General features: G+C 44.6%; 1 protein-coding gene across 1 annotated transcript in view; it reads left to right on the top strand.

The window, feature by feature from the left end:
* Positions 1-23,013, top strand: part of ints4 (integrator complex subunit 4) — a 54,320-nt gene that overhangs the window by 22,781 nt on the left and 8,526 nt on the right. Inside the window, exons 7-19 of the mRNA XM_080197709.1 lie at positions 136-224; positions 1,306-1,426; positions 2,531-2,602; positions 3,956-4,130; positions 5,648-5,853; positions 7,798-7,940; positions 9,406-9,521; positions 11,401-11,534; positions 13,833-13,990; positions 15,043-15,136; positions 18,288-18,368; positions 21,021-21,151; positions 22,584-22,643. Of these exons, the coding sequence (XP_080053835.1) occupies positions 136-224; positions 1,306-1,426; positions 2,531-2,602; positions 3,956-4,130; positions 5,648-5,853; positions 7,798-7,940; positions 9,406-9,521; positions 11,401-11,534; positions 13,833-13,990; positions 15,043-15,136; positions 18,288-18,368; positions 21,021-21,151; positions 22,584-22,643 (1,580 nt within the window). The remainder of the gene's footprint in view (positions 1-135; positions 225-1,305; positions 1,427-2,530; positions 2,603-3,955; positions 4,131-5,647; positions 5,854-7,797; positions 7,941-9,405; positions 9,522-11,400; positions 11,535-13,832; positions 13,991-15,042; positions 15,137-18,287; positions 18,369-21,020; positions 21,152-22,583; positions 22,644-23,013) is intronic.

Genomic DNA, 23,013 nt, shown 5'->3' with positions numbered 1-23,013 from the left:
TTCAATTTCTGTCTGATTGCTATGTCTTCCAGTATCCTAGGAGATTTTGCTGTGTTAAGTGTGATATATCAATGCATGTTATTGAACATGACTGGCAGTCACCATATTGTTTCCTTTCCCATTACTTTTTCAAAGGCTTGCAAAGCTTTGTCGGACGACTATGAACAGGTGCGCTCTGTGGCTGTGCAGCTGGTGTGGGTTCTCAGCCAACTGTACCCCGACAGGTTAGTGTTACTACATTAGGGTGTATTTGAGTGTGTTTTAGATTCAGCTGTTGCACTGAAATCCCAGACTGATTCTCCTCAAACCAACTTGGGGCCAATAGACAAAGGGCATATAATACATTAAGCAAGGGAACGTTACAAGCTACTTTCTGTTAGATGGGGGGTGGGGGAAGATTCAACTTTGACTGGGGCGGGGCGATGGGACAGAAGACAGGTGGTGGCATTTCAGTCCCCTGCTCTGAACACCCGTTCCAAATCTCCTTCCTATTGGCAATGCAGTGGCAAAGGAGTAGCAAATTGACAGAGTTTGAGGTTGGAAGCAGGGCTTTTTTTGAATTTAGTCCACAAGCGCACAACGTCTGCCCCACACCACCGCCACCGCCACCACCCAAATATTTCTTAAATCAGCAACATGTGACTAATGGATCATGGGATATATTTGTTTGCGTTTTGCGGTGAGGTTAATCTGTCGGTGTTTATGATGTGACGATGCCGGTATTAGGCTGGGGTGGCCTCAGAAAGAAGCCTCACAACACCAGGTTAAAGTCGAACAAGTTTATTTGGAATCCTTCATCAGCTGAGTGGAGAGGTAGGTTCACAAACACGGCATATATAGACAAAGATGTAACTGCCAAGATAATTACAGATTAGAATGTGAAGAATGGTTGGAAAAAGTCTTTTCAGCAGTGAATTCACACCTCTTTAATCCGTGGTTATTCCTCCCTCCACTCACATTGTTGGTACCTGTAAAGACTTGATTACATGTAAAGACTTGTATTCCAATCATTTTTGACATTCTAATCAGTAATTATCTTGCAATTGTATTTTTGCCTATATATACCGTGTTTGTGAATCTACCTCTCCACTGACCTGATGAAGGAGCAGCGTTCTAAAAGCTCGTGATTCCAGATAAACCTGTTGGACTTTAACCTGGTGTTGTGAGACTTCTTACTGTGTTGATGTTTAATAATTGAACTGGTAGCATGGATTGAAGTAAAGGGCTTGAGGATGTTCTTTGAGGACAGATTGTGTTGGTATAAAGTGCCCCTATTATCATTCCGTGTTATCTTTGTTACTTTAGTATAGTCCCTATTCCATCATCCAATGAGGAAATTCGCCTGGTCGATGATGCTTTTGGGAAGGTTTGTCACATGGTGAATGACGGATCCTGGCTGGTGAGAGTACAAGCAGCCAAACTGTTGGTAGGTTTCACTCGAGTTTTTATTACTAATTTTATGGATGTAGGCATCACTTGTTGGGTCAGCATTTATTGCTCATTCCTAGTTGCCCTCCATTTCTGAGGACATTTGACCACATTGCTGTGAATCCGGAGTCACATGTAGGCCAGACCAGACAAGGATGGCAGATTTCCTTCCCTAAAGGACATTAGTGAACCAGATGAGTTTTTCTAACAATCGACAATAGTTTCATAGTCATCAGTAGACTTTTAATCCCAGATTATTATTGAATTCAAATTTCGCCATTTGATGTGGTGGGATTTGAACCCAGGTCCCTAGATCTTGCTCTGGGTCTCTGGATTACTAGTCCAGTGACAATGTCATTGCACCACTGCCTCCCCAATCATTAATTGTTACATTGAGTTCTACAGCTCTGCTCCACGTGGTTACTTGTCTTTGATAAGCCTTGCTAATTATGTTGTGCCTCAATTGAGAGCTGTGGGTTTAAGTCTTGCTCAGGACATTCCCAGTACAGTGCTGAAGGAGTACTGCACTGTCAAAGTGTTGCTGTCTTTGACCTGAGGTGTTCCTTCTGCCCTCTCATCTGAACATAAAAGATCCTACTGTGTAATTTTGGAGGGCAGAGGTCTTCACCTTGGTATCTTGGCCAACATTCCTTTCCCAACAACATCACTGAAACCAATTATCTATAGAGCCATAGAGGTATACAACATGGAAACAGGCCCTTCGGCTCAACTTGTCCATACTGCCCTTTCTTTGAACCAATAAGCTAATCCCAATTGCCCGCATTTGGTCATGTCCCTCTATACCCATCTTACCCATGTAACTGTCTAAATGCTTTTTAAAAGACAAAATTGTACCTGCCTCTTGCTATCTGCACAGGAGCTGTATGAAAATTGATTACCATGTTTCCTATAATACAAGTGTGACTGCAGTGTAAAAATATAGTACTTCATTGTCTGGAAAGCACTTTGGGATGTCCAGAGTTTGTAAAAAATTCTATTTTAATGCTAATCTATTATTTCTTTTGGTGTTGTATAAATGTCTCTTGTTTTGTCTCACAGTTACACCTACAGCATTGCTGCTAATCATGCCCTTATATTTCAGGGATCCATGCACCAAGTCAGCGTACAGTTTCTGGAGCAGACCCTTGATAAGAAATTGATGTCTGATCTGAAGGTGCGTTTGTGCTTTCGTTGAATGACCTCTCTGAGATTTATATATCACGTAGTTTGCCAGTTCCCATTCTTTCTTCCCTCCTCTGTCTTGCCCTGACCCTATCTGTAAACTTCACAGTCTCTGCATTGTTCCAATTCTGTCCTCTTCTGCATCTTCAATTTCTGCACCATTGGCCTTGTCTTTAGCTGAGCCGTAAGGTTTTGAATTCTCCAGTAGGTCTCTGCACCTCTCTAGCCCTTTTTACTTAAATTGTATCTTTGTGACTACTTTTGGTCACCTGTCCTAATGTCTCCTTTGACTCTATATCAATTTCCTTGCCTGAATGACACTGCTGTGAAGTCCTTGAGCCGTTTTACTGTATGACGGGCACTTGAGAAATTGCTGCAAGTTGTGGCATTGCACTTTCCTGAGATTTTAAGCTTGTGGGCAGTTTTGCGATCCCTTGAACTGACCAACACTAATTCTTCAGTCATTGTCACCAAGAATAGCTTCTTTGCTCACACATTCATTCAATTCTTCACCCAGAGTTTGTTGATGCATTTAAGGAGAATCATAGATTCTATGGATTCTAAGGAGAAACTAGACAAGCCTATGAGGGAGAAGGGAATAGAGGGTTATGATGGTAGGTTTAGGTGAGGAAAGATAGGCGGTGGCTCGAGTAGAGCATAAACACTAGTATGGACTGGTTGGAGGAATAGCCTGTTTCTGTGCCTTCTGTGAAATCTTGTGTAATTTTTGAGTCCTTTCTGTACATCCAACATTGCAGCTGGGTCAACATCCTGAATTGCTGCCTCACAGCGCAAGGAACCCGGGTTCAATTCCAACCTCGGGTCACTGTCTGTGTGGAGTTTGCACGTTCTCTCCGTGTCTGTGTGTGGGTTTCCTCTGGGTGCTCCAGTTTTCTCCCACTGTCCAAAGATGTGTAGGTTGGGTGGGTTGGCCGTGCTAAATTGCCCCTTAGTGTTGCAGAATACGTTGGTTAGAGGATTAGCGGGATAAAAATTTGGGGTTATGGGAATAGGGCCTGAGTAAGATAAAAAGGTGGGTTGATGTAGACCCGATGGGCCAAATTGCCTCCTTCAGCATTGTAGAGATTCAGTAATCCTAATGACCGTCTTAACAGCACTGCAGGTATACCTACACCACGCAGACCAGTGGGCCAGGAATGCAGCTCACCATCACCTTCTCGAGGGCCAGTAGAAATGGACAATAAACACCTACCAGAAACCCATCGGCTGTGCAGCACTTTGCTAGCGACCTGATGACATGAAAGGAACTTTTTAAATGCACACTAGTTGATGTGCTTTTTATTTTGTGAGATTCTGAGCTGTGGCATTCTGATTCTCCACACAGAGAAAGCGCAGTGCCCATGAGCGAGCTAAGGAGCTGTACACGTCAGGCGAGTTCTCCAGCGGCCGGAAGTGGGGTGACGATGCCCCCAAGGAAGCGGTGGACACCTACACAGTCAATCTGATCAACTCTGGGGCCTGTGGAGCCTTTGTTCATGGGTTGGAGGATGAGATGTACGGTGAGCTGTGCCCATCTCCGTGCGGATTGTAAACTGGGGTTTACAGAATATCGTGTTAATTATTGCCAAGTAGCTTGGAACATTTTGCAGTGATCAAAGTACTATATCACTGCAAGCTGTGGTCACAATTGTTGGCAGTGTGAGAGATGTTAAACTCAGTTGGATGTAAAAGATTTCATAACCCAGTCGATTTCCATTTCTCAAGCAGTGTCATCAATGATAGCTTATTTAGTCACTCATAGAATAGAATCCTTACAGTGCACAAGGGGCTCATTCGGCCCATTGAGTCTGCACCAACAACAATCCCACCCAGGCCCTATTCTTTATTTACCCTACTAATCACCCTGATGCTAAGGGACAATTTAGCATGGCTACTCAACCTAACCCATACATCTTCGGAGCACCCAAAGAAAACCCACGCAGACATGGGGAGAACGAGCAAACTCCGCACAGACAGTCGTCGGAGGTCGGAATTGAACCAGGCACTGTGAGGCAGCAGTGCCTGCCACTGTGGCGTCGCTCATCCATATACCGTTTGGGGATGCTTGCTACTCTTATAAAAGCAGCAGTGATCCCACTTCAACCGTAATTCATTAGCTGTGAGGAATTGGAGGATGTTACTTACTGCAAAATTTCAGAAACAGTAAAATCACCCTCAAACTGACTTTATGAAAATTGTGAAGTTATGCTGCAGTTGTACAAAAACCTGGTTACATCCCATCTGGGGTAACTGTTCAATTCCGGACACTGCATTTTCGGGAAGGATGTACTGACCTTTTTTTGGGCTAGGTGGGTGGAGTCAGTTTGGGTGGTTTGAATGCAGAATGATACCTGGGCTAAAACTAATAAATGTTAAATTAACAAACTGACCTCATTTGCCAGTATCCAATTTTAAGATGATTAGAGAACTCAACAGGTACATAAAGAGAAACTACTTCCACAGGGTGGAGATGGCAGTCCAGGACAGGTGGGGGTGAAAGTGGGGCTTTGGCAGGCTGGTGGCATAACCTTAAAAATTAGAGCCAGGCCGTTTGGGGGTGATATCAGTAACCACTGCTTCACACTGAGGCTAGTGGAAATCTGGAGCTCGTTCCCCCAAAAAAACTCGTTTTTAAGGGGGGAATCTGGGGTGTAAATGGCTGAAAGTTAGTTTATCACTGAAAAAATAATAATTTTTGGAAGAGTCCACGATCGATTTTAATACTTTGAAGATTCTTTACAGGACCATTTGCTAATTTTATTAACGTATGTAGAGAATTTCTTAGACATTTAAGCATGCTTTAATATTTAGAAGCTTTTTATGGTGTAAGGATGGTCTAACGCCTCTTAGTTCCCTCAGAAAGCACTTAGTTGTAAAGAACCTTGCCAAAGATCTGGGTGGGGGCAGTTAACAGAATCTCACCACAGTGATGAATCCAGGGGCTGTGGTCCAGCAGAGCATTTTTTAAATTGACACAAAACATTCCCTAGGATATTTCCTAACGGTTTTATGGGATTGCTTTTTCTTTGAACCACAGAGGTCCGTAACGCAGCCGTGGAATCACTCTGTATGTTGGCTCAGGCCTCGGCATCTTTTGCTGAAAAGTGCCTGGATTTTCTGGTGGACATGTTCAATGATGAAATCGAGGAGGTGCGGCTGGGTTCGATACACGCTCTGCGCAAAATCTCCTGTCACATCCGACTACGTGAGGATCAGCTGGACACTGTGCTGGCCGTGCTGGAGGTGATCTTTTTTAAACCTTTTGGGCTCCCATTTCTTCCTTGTGTCCTTTGCACCACACAAGATACAACAGAAAGGTACAGCACCGCGGAGGCCATTCAGACCACTCCAGCTCTTTGATAGAGCTACCCAATTAGCCCCACTCTTTCACTTCTTTCCCCGTAATCCTGTAAATGTTTTCCCTGTAAAGGTTTTATCTAATTCTCTTGAAAGTTAGAAGTGAATCCACTTCCCTGTTGGGCAATGCATTCCTGTTCGGAATTGACTTGATGGGTAAAACAAAACTCTTTATTGTCTTTGGCCCTTAAATCTAACTCGTGAATTTGTTACCGATCCACCTGCCACTGGAAAGATCTTCACTTTATTTATTCTAACAAAACCATTTATAATTCATTCTCCTGCCCTTTGCTGCTCCAAGGAAAACAGTCCCAATTTCTCCATGTAATTGCAGTCCCTCATCCTTGATATCTTTCCAGTTAGATTTTTTTGCGCTCCCTCTCCAATGGCCTTGACATCTTCCCTAAGGTCTGGTGTCTAGATTTGAATGTAGTGGGGTCTAACCAGTGATGTACAATTTCCCAACTTGGTGGTGAACCTGCACCCCAGCTCTCCCAAAGTAACTTGAATCAACGGGTCTAAGCCTCAGCATTCCCCATTGTACTGAGAACACCTCTTCTCTTCCCATTTCAATTCCTGCCTCTCCCAAGAGCACCGACTCTTACTGGAATATAAGGCTAAAGGCACCAGTAGTCTTTGTATTCTAACCCACATGACCTTCCTGAGCGCGAGTTGGGGAATATCATAGAATCCCTACAGTGCAGAAGGAGGCCATTCATCCCATTGAGCCTGCACTGACAACAGTCCCTATCCCTGTAATCCCATGTATTTACCCTGCTAATTTACGATAGCCAATCCACCTATCCTGTATATCTTGAGACATTAAGGGGAAATTCTCCATGATCAGTCCATCTAACCTGCACATCTTTGGACACTAAGAGGCAATTTAGGATGGCCAGTCACCTAACCTACATCTTTGGAGTGCGGGAGGACATCCACGCAATCACGAGGAGAACATCCACCAAACTCCACACAGACAGTGACCTGAGGCTGAACTTGAACCCAGGTTGCTTTTCCTTTGAGTGTGGAGATTAAAGGGGGTGATCTAATTAAGATGATTAAAAGTGTTGTAAGAATAGATACTTCCCCTGGCAGTGGAAGTTTACAGCAAGGAGGCAGAACCTTCAGGTTAGAGCCAGGCTGTTCGGGGTAATGCCAAGGAGCCTCAACATCTGGAAACTTCCAATTCCCTCCCCGCACCCCCATCCCATCCCCTCCCCTCCCCTCACTGCCAAGACCAAAATAATGATATTGAAAGTTTCAAAGTTGAGGTTAATTAGTGTTAGAAAAGTACATAAGCCATTCTCCTTTGTGATTGTTTTACTGGAATATGTTGAGGGTTCTGAGTATGTGCACGTCCTCATTGCTTTTCAGTCTGCAAGCGAGTGTTGTGTAAGCAAGACCTGTTTTACTAGTGCTCCTGTTTTCATAGTTATTGCTAAACTTCATTATTTACCTATATAAAGAAGTTCCTTCTTTTGGACAATACATTTGACTGTCTTATTTATGGTGACAAGTGACGGCAGTTAGCTAAGGGTGTTTAGTGAAAAGGAACCAAGTTGGCATGTGGAATTTGAGATGCAGATCAGCTGTGATATAGTTAATGGCAGAAGAGGGTCAAAGGGCTGAATGGCCTCACCATGTTTCTGTGACATTTAATATCATCATCTTGCGATGGGCAAATGATAAATAGAGTTGGTCAATAATCCAAGAACATCTTCCCTTTAAAATGGGGTTCATTGGCAAAGTGATTCTGCTGAACTTCAGAAGAGAAGTGTGAAATTATTCCCCAGGGCTGCCGCTTTAGTATTTAGCTTTAATATTTTGCAGGATTCCTCCCGTGACATCCGGGAAGCATTGCATGAGTTGCTGTGCTACACCAATGTGTCGACGAAGGATGGCATTCACTTGGCTCTGGTGGAACTTCTGAAGAATCTGGCAAAGTATCCAACTGATCGGAATTCCATCTGGAAGTGAGTCTTTTGCTGTGATTAAATGATGCCTGCTGATTCCCTGGGACAGGAGGGGGCCCTAATTTAACCTTTGTTTTTCAATACAACAATTTTTGTTGAGAGAATTTTCGAATCGAGGAGTTGCTGGATTGAGATCTGTGATGAGCTGCTTACCATTCCTCCATCAGGAGATATTTAAGATGATTCAAGGCGTTTGTATGGTAGGATTACCAGGATGCTGGCTTGTGGGGCTGCCTGGAACCCAGTGGAAGAGTCCCACCCACAGCTACCCCCTGAGGAATATTAAAGAACCAGGCTGATTGACCTGATATGTTGTCCCTTGTCTGTTGTATTTATCAGTTATCTCAGGTTGTCAGAGCCTGCTTTGGTGAACCTGTGCTGTTTTGCTATTGCTGAGCATATCATCTTGGAATCAATTCAGCTTAACAGAAACCCACCTTCCTATGTTCTCAATTAGCCTTGATCTATTTCACCAGGCAAGGCCTGGTGTGATCCCAGTCTATTGGGAGTAATGTAGCCTAAAAAGGTGGCGGCAGTGGATTCACTTGTACGTTTCGAAAGGGCATTGGATTGCTTCTTGAAAATATATATCTGATCAATACAGATCAGCCTGAATGACAGGATAGTCTTGTAGGCCCGAATGGCCTCCTCCTGTTCAAAGTCAAAGTTTATTTATTAGTCACAAGCAAGGCTTACATTAACACTGCAATGAAGTTACTGTAAAATTCCCCTAGTCTTCACAGTCTGGCGCACGTTTGGGTCAATGCACCTAACTAGCACATCTTTCAGAATGTGGAAGGAAGCTGGAGCACCCGGAGGAAACCCACACAGACATGGGGAGAACATACAAACTCCAAACAGACAGTTTGGAGCTGGGAATCGAACCCAGTCCCTGGCACTGTGAAGCAGCAATGCTAACCACTATGCTAATGTGCTGTTCCTACATTTATTGCTGAAAAAATTGTGTTGCTGAAGTTTTAGTCATGCGCTAATCAGGGCAAACCCAAATTTCAAACAACCACAACCATTAATCATACAGGAGAAAAAAAGCACTGATTGGCTGGCAAGTCAACTCTGATTAGATGAGATATTCCTTGTTGCTTTCTCCATGGCAATGCCTCAGCCAGGTTCAACTAGTCAACAAATCAGCACCCTTTTCTCCTGCAGTATAAAGTGTTGTGATCATTTGAAATTTGGCATTCTTGTGTGTAATGTCCTAACTGTTAGAGGTTGTGGGTTTTAACAACAGAAGGAATGTGGTTTGCACACATAGATTCAAACTAACACACAAGTTTTATTGAAAGAGATGTTTGCTGCCCCGCACACAATACAAACGGAAAGAATAGCTGACATGATGAGCTGCGTAACCTCCTCCTGTTCTATATGATTCTATGAATACAGGACCATATCAGCAATATTTGAAAACTTCAACTCTCATGAATTTTAATAAGTTTTCTCCTCCTAGATGTCTCAAGTACCTTGGAAGCAGACACCCCACTCTGGTGTTGCCACTCGTCCCAGAGTTGTTGAGCACACACCCGTACTTTGACACACCAGAACCAGACATGGACGACCCAGCCTGTATCCATTTTAATGTCGATTTAAAGTGAATTTGTTCTTTCTGTCTTAACAGAGTTAACATGACTAAAATTTTCACTTTTTTTCAAATGGGGTGACCTGTGGGGCTGTGCACTGGTGGACAAAAGTCATTCCGCTACAAAACCTTGAGATCCAATTTAAAGATTCAAAGTTTGAAATGATAAAGGAAAGCGCTGCACTTCCTAGTCAGTCTCTCAGAGAAAGATTGGAGGTTCTTCACCTGATTCTGATAATGTACCGTTCACAAACGTGCTCCTTACAGATGTTGGCAGACAAACTGTTACCACTGTCCCTGCTTTATTTCATTTGACCTCTTCTTGACGTGTAAGGCCATAAGACAAAGGAGCAGAATTAGATCACTCGGCCTATCGAGTCCGTTCCGCCATTCAATCATGGCTGATATTTTTCTCATCCCCATTCTCCTGCCTTTTCCCCATAACCTCTGATCCCCTTATTAATCAAGAAGCTATCTAACTCTATGTAGAAAATAGAGCCCATCACTGCCTAATATCCTTCAATAGGATCCTGTGTCACTTGTGCTGGCTTCCCACTTTTGATGTTGCAGTTAAGCTATCAAAATGTTAATGCCGCGTCTTGTTAACACGTGAAGTTAAACTGAGCCCCTCAGCTGGACACCAGAAGACCCCATGACCCTCTTTTTGGGAAGAGCAAGGGAGTCTGCTCCTGGTGAACGTTACTTAGTGTTGAAGACAGATAGTGAAGTAGGGGCCATACACAAGTCCTCTGCTGAAAACTGGATTTATTTACAGAATGCATCATCACATATGTCTGCGTCCGTCCTAATGCCCAGAAGCCTCTGTATGTGTTTAAGATACTTAGTCAATCAGTGCCCTTTGTGATACATAATGTCTCGACTAATGTTCACCTCTCAATCAGCGTTAATCAGGAAAACATCATCTGGCCCTTACCTCGTTGCTGTTTGTGAGATCTTTCTGAGTGTAAATTGGTTGTTCTACTTCCTATATGACAGCAGTGACTGCACGTCATTGGCTTTAAAACCTTTTGGAACATCCTGAGTTTGTGAAAGATGTTTTACAAAGCCAAGTCTTCTCATTGCTTGTGGCAAAAGCCCCATCCCTCTCCACTGTACAATGGACCTCCCCCAATACTCGACAGCAATCCATCTGAGTCACCCTGTAGAAGCCACTCTCTTGCAAATAGTTACTATGATTGGTACTAGGCGATTGGATGGGCACTTGAAGGAAATAAACTTATGGAGGGAATTTCACTGCAGAATAGCAGCATAGCCCCGATGGTTTTCCCTTGTGCAATAATAACTCTTGTGACTCGATAACTCAACAACCGTAACCGTTGAAGGCCATGTACAGCCAATCAGAATCCACCAACTTACAAATCTTTTTCTGCAGCAGGGTTAGCAAACATCCACCCCTTTCGACTGCCCCCTCGCCATATTCCTGCCCTCCCCCTCACCTGCTAACTGTGATCTGAAGCTCCTTCTTGCCCCACAGTAAGCACAAAGATCTCCCTCCAAGCAGAGAAGGTTCTCAAGAACCTGTCCCCCATCCTCCGAGTCATGAACCATATTCTAAAACAGTTGCCCCTCTTCGGAGCACAGTGTAAGGCAGCTAGTTTGATGCATTTAAATAGGCTGCCCTTGATTAGGAGTGCTTGTATCTGACACCGGGTACTAACAATGTTCCATTTTATAATGCTAACCTTTCTCATCTAGAAATCTGTTGCTGAAAAATGAATGAGGGTGAAAATACCCTTGTGTTTGAATGCTGGAATGAATATTTATACAGGATGAGGTTGTTGTCCCTCTAGAGTGTACACAGTCAAAGAAAGCTGTCCTGTGTTTCTTAACTCCATATTATATTAGATATAGCTGTGCTGGTCCTGGTATTTAATGCTGCCAAGACCTGTCCTACGATGTCAGCACTCTTCTCTGATCACACATTCCGACACTATGCCTACCTACGTGACAGCCTCTCTCACCTGGTGCCAGCATTGCAGGTAAGTGAAACTGCTAGCAGCCGCAGATCTCTATTCGGTGCTTGTTGGGGAGCACAGAAGTGAAGAATCTGGGGTCCTGTGTGCTGCGATGAGAGATGTTCCGACTTTGGGGAGGATGCAGGGTTGTGCAGTTAAACTGATACCAGTGATTAGATACCCTGCCCCCCAAGAGGCAGGGCCAAAAAGAACCTGGGAATGTTTACACAGGAGCAGAGAAAGCTCAGGAGAGAGCCTGTTGTTGTTTTCAAGATTTCTTTTGATTTGATACTGAGGATGTGTGGTTGATGGGTTTTTGATAAGCGAGGGGATTAAGGGTTATGGGGAGAGGGCGGGAATGTGGAACTGAGCCACGACAGATCAGCCATGATCTTATTGAATGGCGGGGCAGGCTCGAAGGGCTAGATGGCCTACTCCTGCTCCTATTTCTTATGTTCTTATGCTGGCACGGAATACATTTATTGACCATCCTTTATTGTCCTTGACTTAATCATAGAATCCCCACCATGCAGAAGGTGGCCCCTGGCCCTTTGAGTTTGCACCGACTCTCTGAAATAGCATCTTAGCCAGATCCATAGCTTTTCCCTACCTACTTTGTCCAAACCTATCGTGATTTTGAAGTCCTCTATCAAAACTCCTGTCAACCATTTCCCAAGAAAATCCGCCCGAACCCCTCCAATTTACCAACTTAACCAATATATCTCGTTCCTGAAAACTATTTATTTATTAGTAACAAGTAAGGCTTACACTAACACTGCAATGAAGCTGCTGTGAAATTCCCCTAGTTGCCCCACTCCTGCACCCATTCGGGTCAATGCACCTAACTGTGGGAGGAAACCGGAGCGCATGGAGGAAACCCAGGCAGACATGGGGAGAAGGTGCAAACTCCACACACAGGGTGACGCTAAGCTGGGAATTGAACCCCAGGTCCCTGGCGCTGTGAAGCCGCAGTGCTAACAACTGTGTCCTTTCTGCATTCTGTCTAATGCCTTCACGTCCTCCTTAAAGTGTGCTACCCAGAACTGAATATAAAAATTGCATTTGAGGCTGAACCAGTGTTCTACACAAAGTTAACATAACCACCTTGCTTTTGTGTTCTGCACCTCTATTAATAGAGTCTAGGATGCTGTCTACTTTATTAACCAATCTCTTAATCTGTCCTGCCACCTTCAGTGACTTGTGCACATATTGGGAACCTTGACTCATAATATCTGCTTCTGTGCAAAAAGAGATTGAAGCCGATTACAGTCCTCACATCTTATAAAGTAGCACCGTGCAGACCAGTGACCAACCCTCCCGGATTTTCTAGGATGCATATGAATTTTCCTCGGCTATCCCATGTCCATTAGTTATTGAGGTATTATCAAAATCACCCGTCTTCACTCATGGCTGAGTTTTCTGGTGCTGCTGAGATTGATGGGCAGAATTTTCCCAAAACATGCAAAGTGTCAGGTTCAGACTGAAATGGGCAGGTTTTCTCTCCAGATCCCCTGACATTCTGTTGAAATAAAAGGCAGGGAGGTGTGTTCTGTGCCGTCATTCCTGAGGGCGAAGCCTAAAGACGCCTGCAAATCCATCCCCACAGAGATTGAAAGGGCTCGCTGATCTTAAATTGAAGTTAGAGATCCTCTTGTCCCATCATCAGTGGCGTCAGGGCACCCACTTTCCCACACACACTACAATGCAGACATTCCTCCCCCAGGAATGCAGATATTCCCTCATCCCAGTCTCTCCACATCCACATAATGGGAGGCCCCCAAAGGACACTCTATCCCAGTACCCTTTCGGTGCCAACCTGGTTTTAATGTTTGCAAGGAGTGGGTGGGGGTGGGGTTTGCTTGTACTGTGAAGGTAATAGTGTGGTGACTGTCCGTCAGTGCAACAAAGGAGAAATGTTTTCATGTGGGGGATTTGTCAGCAGGAAAGTGAATCTGCATTTATATAGCACTCTTCATGTCCTTGGGAGATTCCAAAGCGCTTTGCGGCCAGAGAAGTGCTTTTGACGAGCAGTCATTATTATGTATTGGAGATGCAACCCTTTTCTCTATACATGCACCCTCCAGTCCAGGCAGAGACTGAAGACTGATGTTTGCAGCACCCGGGGTTTGTCCACTGTTTGTGTGCCGGTGACAGCTAGGTGGATTGCTCAGCACGATAGCCAGATCCACTTGTACGAATATTCTGTTGGGGTGGAACGAGTGAAAATATTCCGATCTTTTAGATGCCTAACTTGTGGAAATCTGTGCCACTCCCAGCTCTCCTCTGAACAAATAGCCTAATCGCCGTGTTTTTCTTTCGCAGTTGCCAGGTAGGAAGATGGTGACTGTCTCAGATTCCACCAACCTAGCGTTAAGTGAAGACTCTTCCCGGCAGTTTGTCCAACAAAGCCTTGACCGAGTTAAGAATATCCAACATCTAGATGCCCAAGGAGCTCAGGATCTCCTGAAGTTAACAATTCGGTGTGAATTTCCAATGATACAATTGTATAATGTTTTATTTAAGCCACGTAGTCTGATCTTGTTGATGTGTAAGTTATTAGGGAGAGAGAACAAATTCTGGCTTTGCCAATGATGCTCACATCCCATAAAAGAATGAAGGGTGTCTGCAAAATGAATTCAGGCGCCAGACTTAAAATCTGCACACCATACTTTAGGAAGGATGCCAGTATTCAGAGGAGATTGGCCAGACGGAATCAGGAGTGAGGGACTTCAGTTACAGGGAGAGACTGAGATTGCCCTTTCCACCTTCCTTCCCCATTAAATTCTAGAGTGGGTTGTCAGCCCAGAGCTTCTGGGAGGGATGTTACCCATTGAACAATAAGCGATAAAAAAAACAGCACAGTGGTTAGCACTGCTGCATCACAACACCAGGGACCTGAGTTCGATTCCCGATTTGGGTGACTGTCTGTGCGGAGTTTGCATGTTCTCCCAGTATCTGAGTGGGTTTCTTCCAGGTGCTCAGGTTTCCTCCCACAGTCTGAAAGGCGTGCTGGTTAGGTGCATTGGCCATGCTAAATTCTCCCTCAGTGTACCCGAACAGACGCCAGAGTGTGGCGACTAGGGGATTTTCACTGTAACTTCCTTGCAGTGCTAGTGTAAGCCTACTTGTGAAAAATAAATAAACTTATACTTGATTACATGGTGGGTGAGTCGGTAACCAGAAGAGACAGAAGTGGGATAATTAGGGACATTTTTCTAGGCAGCATCTTTCAGAAGAGAATTGGATAAGTATTTGAAGAAGAATACTGAACAGGGCAATGGAGAAAGTAAGGGAGTGGGATTTATTGGGTGATTTGTTCAAAGAGCCAAAGCCTTTGTGAATGGCCTCCCCTATCGTGCGATTTTAACAGCAAATGCTGAGGACAGTTACAACACGAGTGGAAGCCCTGACTGTAATCTGCCATCTCTTCCCAGGTTTGGCAAAGGGTTGAAGCTCAGAGCAGGGTTTTATTCGTTCAGTTCAGACTATGTTGGTTTTTAACGTGTTTTTTAACCTTCCTTTCCCCACACAGTGACCTGCAGAGACTGGGAGAACTACAGCCAGAACTGGCGGGAATAGCAGAGTTCTCTGCCACATACTTAGAGTGTCAGCTCCTCCTTATGAAGGTAGGGTGGTACGTACGGTTCTGAAACACTGCGTTGTTGTAACTCTCTACTGTCGGACTTTGAAACAGGGAAGAGATTTAGTAGTGGTATATAAGATAGCTGAGATAGAAAAATTAAATCGAGTAGGGAGCAGTTGTGTCCAGTGCACGAGAGCCCTTAACCAGTGAACACAAATTCTGGACAAATGGCAACGAACTGGAGCAAGTTGAGAATTTAACTCAGCGAGTTGTGATCTGGGGAGACACAGCCTGACAGGGTGGTGGAAGCAGATTCAATAGGAACTTTCAAGAGAGAATGGAATATGCTTATGAATGGGAGAAGGTTTGCGGAACCATGGGAAGCATCGCAGTGTGTTGTGGGGCTTCTTGGATACCTCTTTTCAAGGTGCCGGTACAGGCATGCTGGGCCTAATGGCCTCCTGGGCTGTTTGATTTATTATTGTCACATGTATTACTATACAGCAAAAAGTATTGTTTATTGTTTCTACAGACAAAGCATGCCATTCATAGAGAAGGAAACAAGAGAGTGCACAATGTAATGTTACAGTCATCACTAGGGTGTAAAGAAAGATCAACTTAGTGTGAGGTATATCCATTCAAAAGTCTGATGGCAGCAGGGAAAAAGCTATTATTGAGTTGGTTGGTACGCGACCTCAAACTTTTGTATCTTTTTCCCAATGGAAGAAGGTGGCAGAGAGAATGTCCGGGGTGCGTGGTGTCCTTAATTATGCTGGCTGCTTTACTGAGGCAGAGGAACGTGTAGACGGAGTCAATGAATGGGAGGCTGGTTTGCATGATGGATTGGGCTACACTCCCTGTTAGGATGTTTCTCTGATAAGAGGACAGTGGGTCTTTGGCTTATACTTGTTTTACAGAAATCTCACAGATGTGGTATGGATGCCACAAAATCCTGGCTTGTATAAAAAGTAAGTCTCACAACACCAGGTTAAAGTCTACTAGCTTGTAGACGAAAGCTACTAGCTTTCGGAACTGGCTGTTTCTTCGTCAGGTAGGTGGGAGTTCTGATCACAAACAGGGCACGTGAAGACACAAACTCAATTTACATGAATAATGATTGAAATGTGAGTCTTTACAGCTAATCAAGTCACAACTCCCACCCACCTGATGAAGGAACAGCCAGTTCCGAAAGCTAGTGGTGTTTGCTACAAATAAACCTGTTGGACTTTAACCTGGTGTTGTGAGACTTCTTACTGTGTTGACCCCAGTCCAATGCCGGCATCTCCACACCTTGTACAAAAAGTACATTCAGTGATTTCTGGGTAGGTTAGAGAAATCATTGTCAAAACAGCTAAATGCCATGAAAAATTCGGATTGGAAAGTCTTTCTATACGGACAAGTTTTTTTAATATTTGATCTTGGGATGTAGCCATGGCTAGCTGGGCCAGATTTTATTGCCCATCTCTAATTACCCTTGAGAAGGTGGTAATGAGCTCCCTCCTTAAACTGCTGCAGCCTGTTGGCATAGCTAATCCCATAGTGCTGGGATGGGTCAGCATGACCCTCCTTGGCTGTAACTGACTCAAATTGGGAAGGTTCAATGAGGATTTGGTTTGAGACCCAAGTTTTCGAAACTTTGCTGGCATGCCTGTAGGCAGGATGGGGCCATTCAGCCCCATTGGAGTCTGTTCCATCATCCAATTAGATCATGGTTGATCTGTATCCTAAAAAGAGTGAGAGTTGAACCCCAGCCTACAGGGGAGAATGCGAGCTGTCCAAAACACTATGTACAATGAAGGACATTTCTGTTAAGCCTCACCTATTTAGAACATTCACAGTAGAGTTTTAGTTGTAACTTGTACAGTTGTAAAGATTTACTGGGATATTGCCTGGTATGGAGGGCATTAGCTATGAGGAGAGGTTGGAGAAACTTGGTTTGTTTTCACTGGAATGATGGAGGTTGAGGGGCGACCTGATAAAAGTCTACAAGATTATAAGGGGCATGGACAGAGTGGATAGTCAGAAGCTTTTTTCCAGGGTGGAAGAGTCAGTAACTAGGTGGCATAGGTTTAAGGTGCTAGGGGCATGGTTTAAAGTAGATGTACGAGGCAGGTTTTTTACCCAGAAGGTGGCGGGTGCCTGGAACTCACTGCTTGGGGGATGTAGTGGAAGCTGGTGAGTGATGAAGGAGCAGTGCTCAGAAAGCTTGTGAATCCAAATAAACCTGCTGGACTTTAACCTGGTGTTGTGAGACTTCTTACTATGAACTAATTGAATGGTGCACCAGGCTCAAAAGGCTGAACGGCCTATACTATTTCTAAACCCCTTTCTTGGTGATGGAGTGGGTGTAACGTGGGTTGCCATCATGCCACAGTATTGCTCATGGACAAGCGAGATTTACTTTGCATTTAATTTGTGCTGACTGAGACTTTGTGTTTTGGGAGATGGTGGGGCCCCTATCTGATTATAGGGGCAACACGGTGACACAGTGGGTGTAGCACTGCTGCCTCACAGTGCCACAGATCCTGGTTCAATTCCTGGCTTGGGTCGCTGTCTGTGTGAAGTTTGCATGTTCTCCCCGTGTCAGCATGGGTTTCCTCCAGGTGCTCCAGTTTCCTCCCACAGTCTGAAAGACGCGCTGGTTAGGTGCATTGGCCATGCTAAATTCTTCCTCAGTGTACCCGAACAGGCACCAGGGTGTGACGACTAGGGATTTTCACAGTATCTTCATTGCAGTGTTGATGTAAACTTGCTTGTGTCATTAATAAAAATAAAAATGTCTGTGCCATCACGCTATCTGTGTTTGGATAACAAAATAATGTAACAAATTTTAACCTATCCCACTTATCAGCAAACTCACAGAGTAGGGTGTTTCATTGATTCAACTTCCCTGCTTGATTTGAAATCAATGGTATGTAAAACTGGGGTTAGGGAGATGTTAAACCAGCGTTCCACCCAGTCCCTTGTGATCCTCACCAGGTGAATTAGATTTCAATTCTCCTCTTGTGTATCGCTCTGTGTCTTGCGCTCAGGTTGTGTCTGAGTCTTAGCCAGCTGAATCTTTATTCTCTAAGGGTGTTGTAAGCAGATTTGGAGAATGGGTATGTTGCTGATTGCAGGTGTCAAAATGTATATGAGATCAATGTGCTGTCCATGAAGTGGAATCTGATATGAAATGTTATTTCCCCCCGCAGTCTCTTCAGGAGAAGCTGTGGAATGTGGCTGCCCCACTCTATCTCAAACAGAATGCCATGGCTGCTGCTGCAGCTAAAAAGGTAAGAGATCTCCCCTTGTGTAACCTACCCGCTTTACTTGCTCCCTGTGGTTCAATGTGGGTGTCAGTCGTGACTCAGTTGGTAGCTCTCCTGCTTTTGAATCAGAAAGTAGATCGGTTCCACTCCAGAGACTTACAACAAAAGAATCTCACTGACATTCACAACGAAAAGAAAACCTTGCATTTCTGTAGCACCTCCTGTAACCATTGGTCATTCCAGGGAGCTGTGTAGTCAGTGAAATACTTCCAAAGTGCAATCATTGTAGGAAAAGAACAAAGAAAATTACAGCACAGGAACAGGCCCTTCAGCCCTCCAAGCCTGCAGCAACCATGCTGCCCGACTGAACTAAAACCCCCTACGCTTCCGGGGACCATATTCCTCTTCTCCCATCTCATTCATATACTTGTCAAGACGTCCCTTAAAAGTCACTACCGTATCCGCTTCTACTACCTTCCCCGGCAACGAGTTCCGGGCACCCACCACTCTCCGTGTAAAAACTCTGCTTTGTACATCTCTTTTAAAATTTGCCCCTCGCACCTTAAACCTATGCCCCCTAGTAACTGACTCTTCCACCCTGGGGAAAAGCTTCTGACTATCTGTAGCAGCTCAGTTACTCACAGCAATACCCTCCAAACAGCAATGTGACAATCTGTTTTTGTGATGTTGATTGAGGGATAAATATTGGTCAGGATACCGGGGAGAATTCCTCTGGTCTGTTTCAGAATTGTGCCATAGGATCTTTCACATTCAGCTGATCAGATCTCAATATTTTATCTGAAAGACAGCGCGACGTCTCCGAGCGTGGCGCCTCTGAGAGTGCAGCACCTCCAACGGCAGTGCAGCATTCCCCGAGTCCTCCACTGGAGTATCAGCCTTGATTTTTCTGCTTAAGTCCTGGATCATTAGATCGTGAAAAAAATAGTAGGAGGCCATTTGGCCCATCACCCCTGCTCCACCTTTCAGTAAGATCGTGGCTGATCATCGTGACCTTGACTTGGCTTTCCTTCCTCTTTTCCACAACCCTCGACTCCCCTGTCGATCAAAACTTTGTGGAGCTCAACCTTGAATACGTTCAGTGACCCACAGCGTCCACTGCTCTCTGTATGAATGAATTCCGAAGGTTGATGACCCTCTAAGAGGTAAAGTTTATCCTCACCTCCATCCAAAATAGAAAACCCCTTATTTTGAAATATGCCTCTGAGTTTTAGACTCCCCCCGTAAGAGGAAACAGCCTCTCGGCATCCATCCTGTGAAGCACCCCCTCAGTATCTTTGATATTTCAATGAGATCATCTCTTATTAAGCCCCAGTGAACATGGGCACAACCTTGCCTCATAAGACAAGCTCCTTCATCCCAGGAATCATCTATGAATCTTCTCTGAACTCCCTCCAATGCAAGTTTTTTTTTCATTTGTGGGACATGAGCATTGCTGGCTGGGCCAGCATTTATTGCCCATCCCTAGTTGCCCTTGAGAAGGTAGTGGTGAGCTGCCTTCTTGAGTTGCTGCCACAGTGGGTTGACACACAGTGCTGTTAGGGAGAGAATTATAAGATTTTGACCCAGCGTCTGCAAAGGAACGGCGATATATTTCCAAGTCAGGATGGTGAGTGGCTTGGAGGGGAACTCCCTCCTTAAGGAAGGCGACCAAGTAGGAAGTGAGAGCTGAACTAGTACCGTACTGAAGGAGTGCTCAAATGTCAGAGGTGCTGTTTCTCAGATGAAGACTAAAAACAGCAGGTAGATTCTCCCCTGCCCCAATTTTATTTGGATTGTTAACTTCACAGGAAAAGCTATGCTTAAAAGTGAAAATTATGTTTTCTGTGGGAATTAGTCTTGCACTTTGTTTCTCTTCCTGCTTAAAAGAAACACGGCCGAAATAAAAACACCTTTTTGCTTTTAGTTTTATTTATTAAAATACCCTTAGTGTTAAAGCATGGCCCGTGAATTTGTACCATTACAGCTGCAGAAAAGAGTGAGTTTTGCTAAAGGTGGCACTTCTTTAGATATTCACTAGAGGGAGCAGCTGGAATGTAGACGCCAGTGTTCCCCTGATAACTTGGTTACCCTGTAGCTGATTGCTAAATATCACCGTTCCTTTATAAGGTCAACTATGCATCACATGCTGCCCGTTTATCAGTGATACACCAAGCCCCGCACACCCCTGACCAGTTTATCCATCACCCCGTGTTCACTGACCCACAATGAACCCGCCTCAATCTTAAAATTCTCAACCTTGTTGCTCGGATCCCCCCCTTGCCCTTTCCTATCTTCTTTTAAAATTTTTTTTTGGGTGCTGCTGGCTAGGGCAGCATTTATTGCCCATTCCTAATTGCCCTTGAGAAGGTGGTGGTGAGCCGCTTTCTTGAACCATTGCAGTCCATGCAGTGTAGGTGCACCCACAGTGCTGTTAGAAAGTGAATTCCAGGATTTTGACCCAGTAACAGTGAAGGAATGGTGATATATTTCCAAACCGGTATGGTGAGTGACTTGGAGGAGAAGTTGCAGGTGGTATTGTTTCCAGGTATCTGCTGCTCTTGTGCTTCCAGTTGATAGAAATTGATTGGAAGGTGCTGCCTAAGGAGCCTTGGTAAGGTCCTGCAGTGCATCTTGTAGATAGTATCTCTTGCTCTATCTGTCTGTCCTTTCCTACAGATTCTGGAACATACCTACAAGCTGGAGTTTTTGTACAGTGGTCTGGAGAGTAGACATGTCGCAATCATCCACCACATGCGTCTTCAGGCTAAAGGGCTGCAGCTCATACTGACTGCGCGCACCACCAGAGGGTAAGGAGATCGCTTCGGAATACGTTAACACGACCTGATGAATACTCAGGAGCATCATCTTTTATAGACTGGTTAGAATGTGGAATTCACTCACAGTTAGAATGTTTGTGGCAAATGTGTTCGGGGGGGAAAGCTACCTAAGTATTGGACAGAATTTGCAGTATAGTTCCAGGCCATACAACCCAGCTAGTCAATTTACAGTTTGTATGAACCTCCTCTACACCTTCTTCATCTCACCCTATCAGCATATCCTTCTATTCCTTTCTCCCTCGTGTGTTTATTCAGCCTGTCCTCTGCTCTGCACCTCAGCCACTTCCTGTGGTGGCAAGTTCCACATTCTCACCATTCTCTGGGTTAGACCATTTCTCCTGAATTCCTGATTGGATTTATTAGACTGTCTTATATTGATGGCCCCAGTTTTGCTCTGCCTCATAAATGGTCTACTCCATGAAGCCCTTCCATAAACTTAGAGACCCCTAACAGGAGGAGATGGTGCCGTAGTGGTAATGTTGCTGGACCAGTAATCTAGCAGTCCCAGGCTAATGCTCTGGGGACATAGGCTCGAATCCCACCATGGCAGCTGGTGGAATTCAAATTCAATTACTAAAATGTGAAATATAAAGCTAGTCTCAGTAATGGAGACCATGAAACTGTCATTGGTTGATGTAAAAACCCATCTGGTTCATAATATCCCTTTATGGAAGGAAATCTGCCATCTTTACCTGGTCTGGCCTACTTCTGACTCCAGATCCACAGCGGTGCGGTTGATTCTTAACTGCCCTCTGAAAAGCTATTCAATTAAGGTGATTAGGAATGGGCAATAAATGCTGGCCTAGCCAGCGAAACCTACATCCCATAGATACACAGAAATATAGAAGATCGGAGCAGGAGAAGGCCATTTGGCCCTTCCAGTCTGCTCCACCATTCATTACAATCATGGCTGATCATCTAACTCAAGAGCCTAATCCTGCTTTCCCCCCATAACCTTTGATCCCATTTGCCCCAAGTGCCATATCCAGTTGCCTCTGGAATACATTCAGTGTTTTGGCATTAACTACTTCCTGTGATAATGAATTCCACAGGCTCACCACTCTTTGGATGGAGAAATGTCTCCTCACCTCCGTAATGAATGAATCAACAGCAAACATGGGAGTTGAGGAGAATATTTTTTCACCCAGAGGGATCTGGCATTCGCTGCCTGAAAGGGTGACAGAGGCAGAAACCCTCAACACATTTCAAAAATTGCTTCAAAGTGCCGTAACCCACAGGATTGTAGAACGAGAGCTGGATAGTGAGATTAGACAGGTCAGTTCTATTTCAGCTGGTGCGCCATGGACCGGATAGTCTCCTTTGCTTAAATCTTGATGATTCTGTGAGTGCAAAAAATATCTTCATTAAGTCCCACCTGTGAGTACTTCCCTTTCTTTTCCAGGATGGAAACCCTGATAAATATGTGCGAGATGTTTCTGCAGGAGATAGAGACCTTCCCAAGGTAAACATTTCCACAGATTTGAGAATTTGAATTCAGTCCAAAAAACCAATTGTGGAAGTAAGAAGTTGGCCCAACCTGGTTTACCAGTGACCTTTGGAGGGGGTGGAGGAGGGGGAGTAGTGGTATCTGGCGGGGGGAGTGGGGGAGTGTGAGTTTGGTGCCACCCTGAAGTTCCAATCACCCTAGAGTGTTTACAGCGCTGATCCCAATCCAGTGTCAATGGGAATGGGACTAGGATTGGAAGGATCTGTGAGGAGAAGGAATGCATAGCATCTCTACTGTGCAGAAGGGGGCTATTTGGCCCATTGAGTCTGCACCGACCATAATCCCATCCAGGTCCTGTCCTCGTAGCCCCGCTTATTTACCCTGT

Source organism: Carcharhinus amblyrhynchos, chromosome 10 (assembly GCF_965287045.1).
Source record: "Carcharhinus amblyrhynchos chromosome 10, sCarAmb.v2.hapA, whole genome shotgun sequence".
Taxonomy (NCBI): Eukaryota; Metazoa; Chordata; class Chondrichthyes; order Carcharhiniformes; family Carcharhinidae; genus Carcharhinus; species Carcharhinus amblyrhynchos.
The sequence above is the reverse complement of the archived record's forward strand: the minus strand, read 5'-3'. Positions and strand labels throughout refer to the sequence as shown.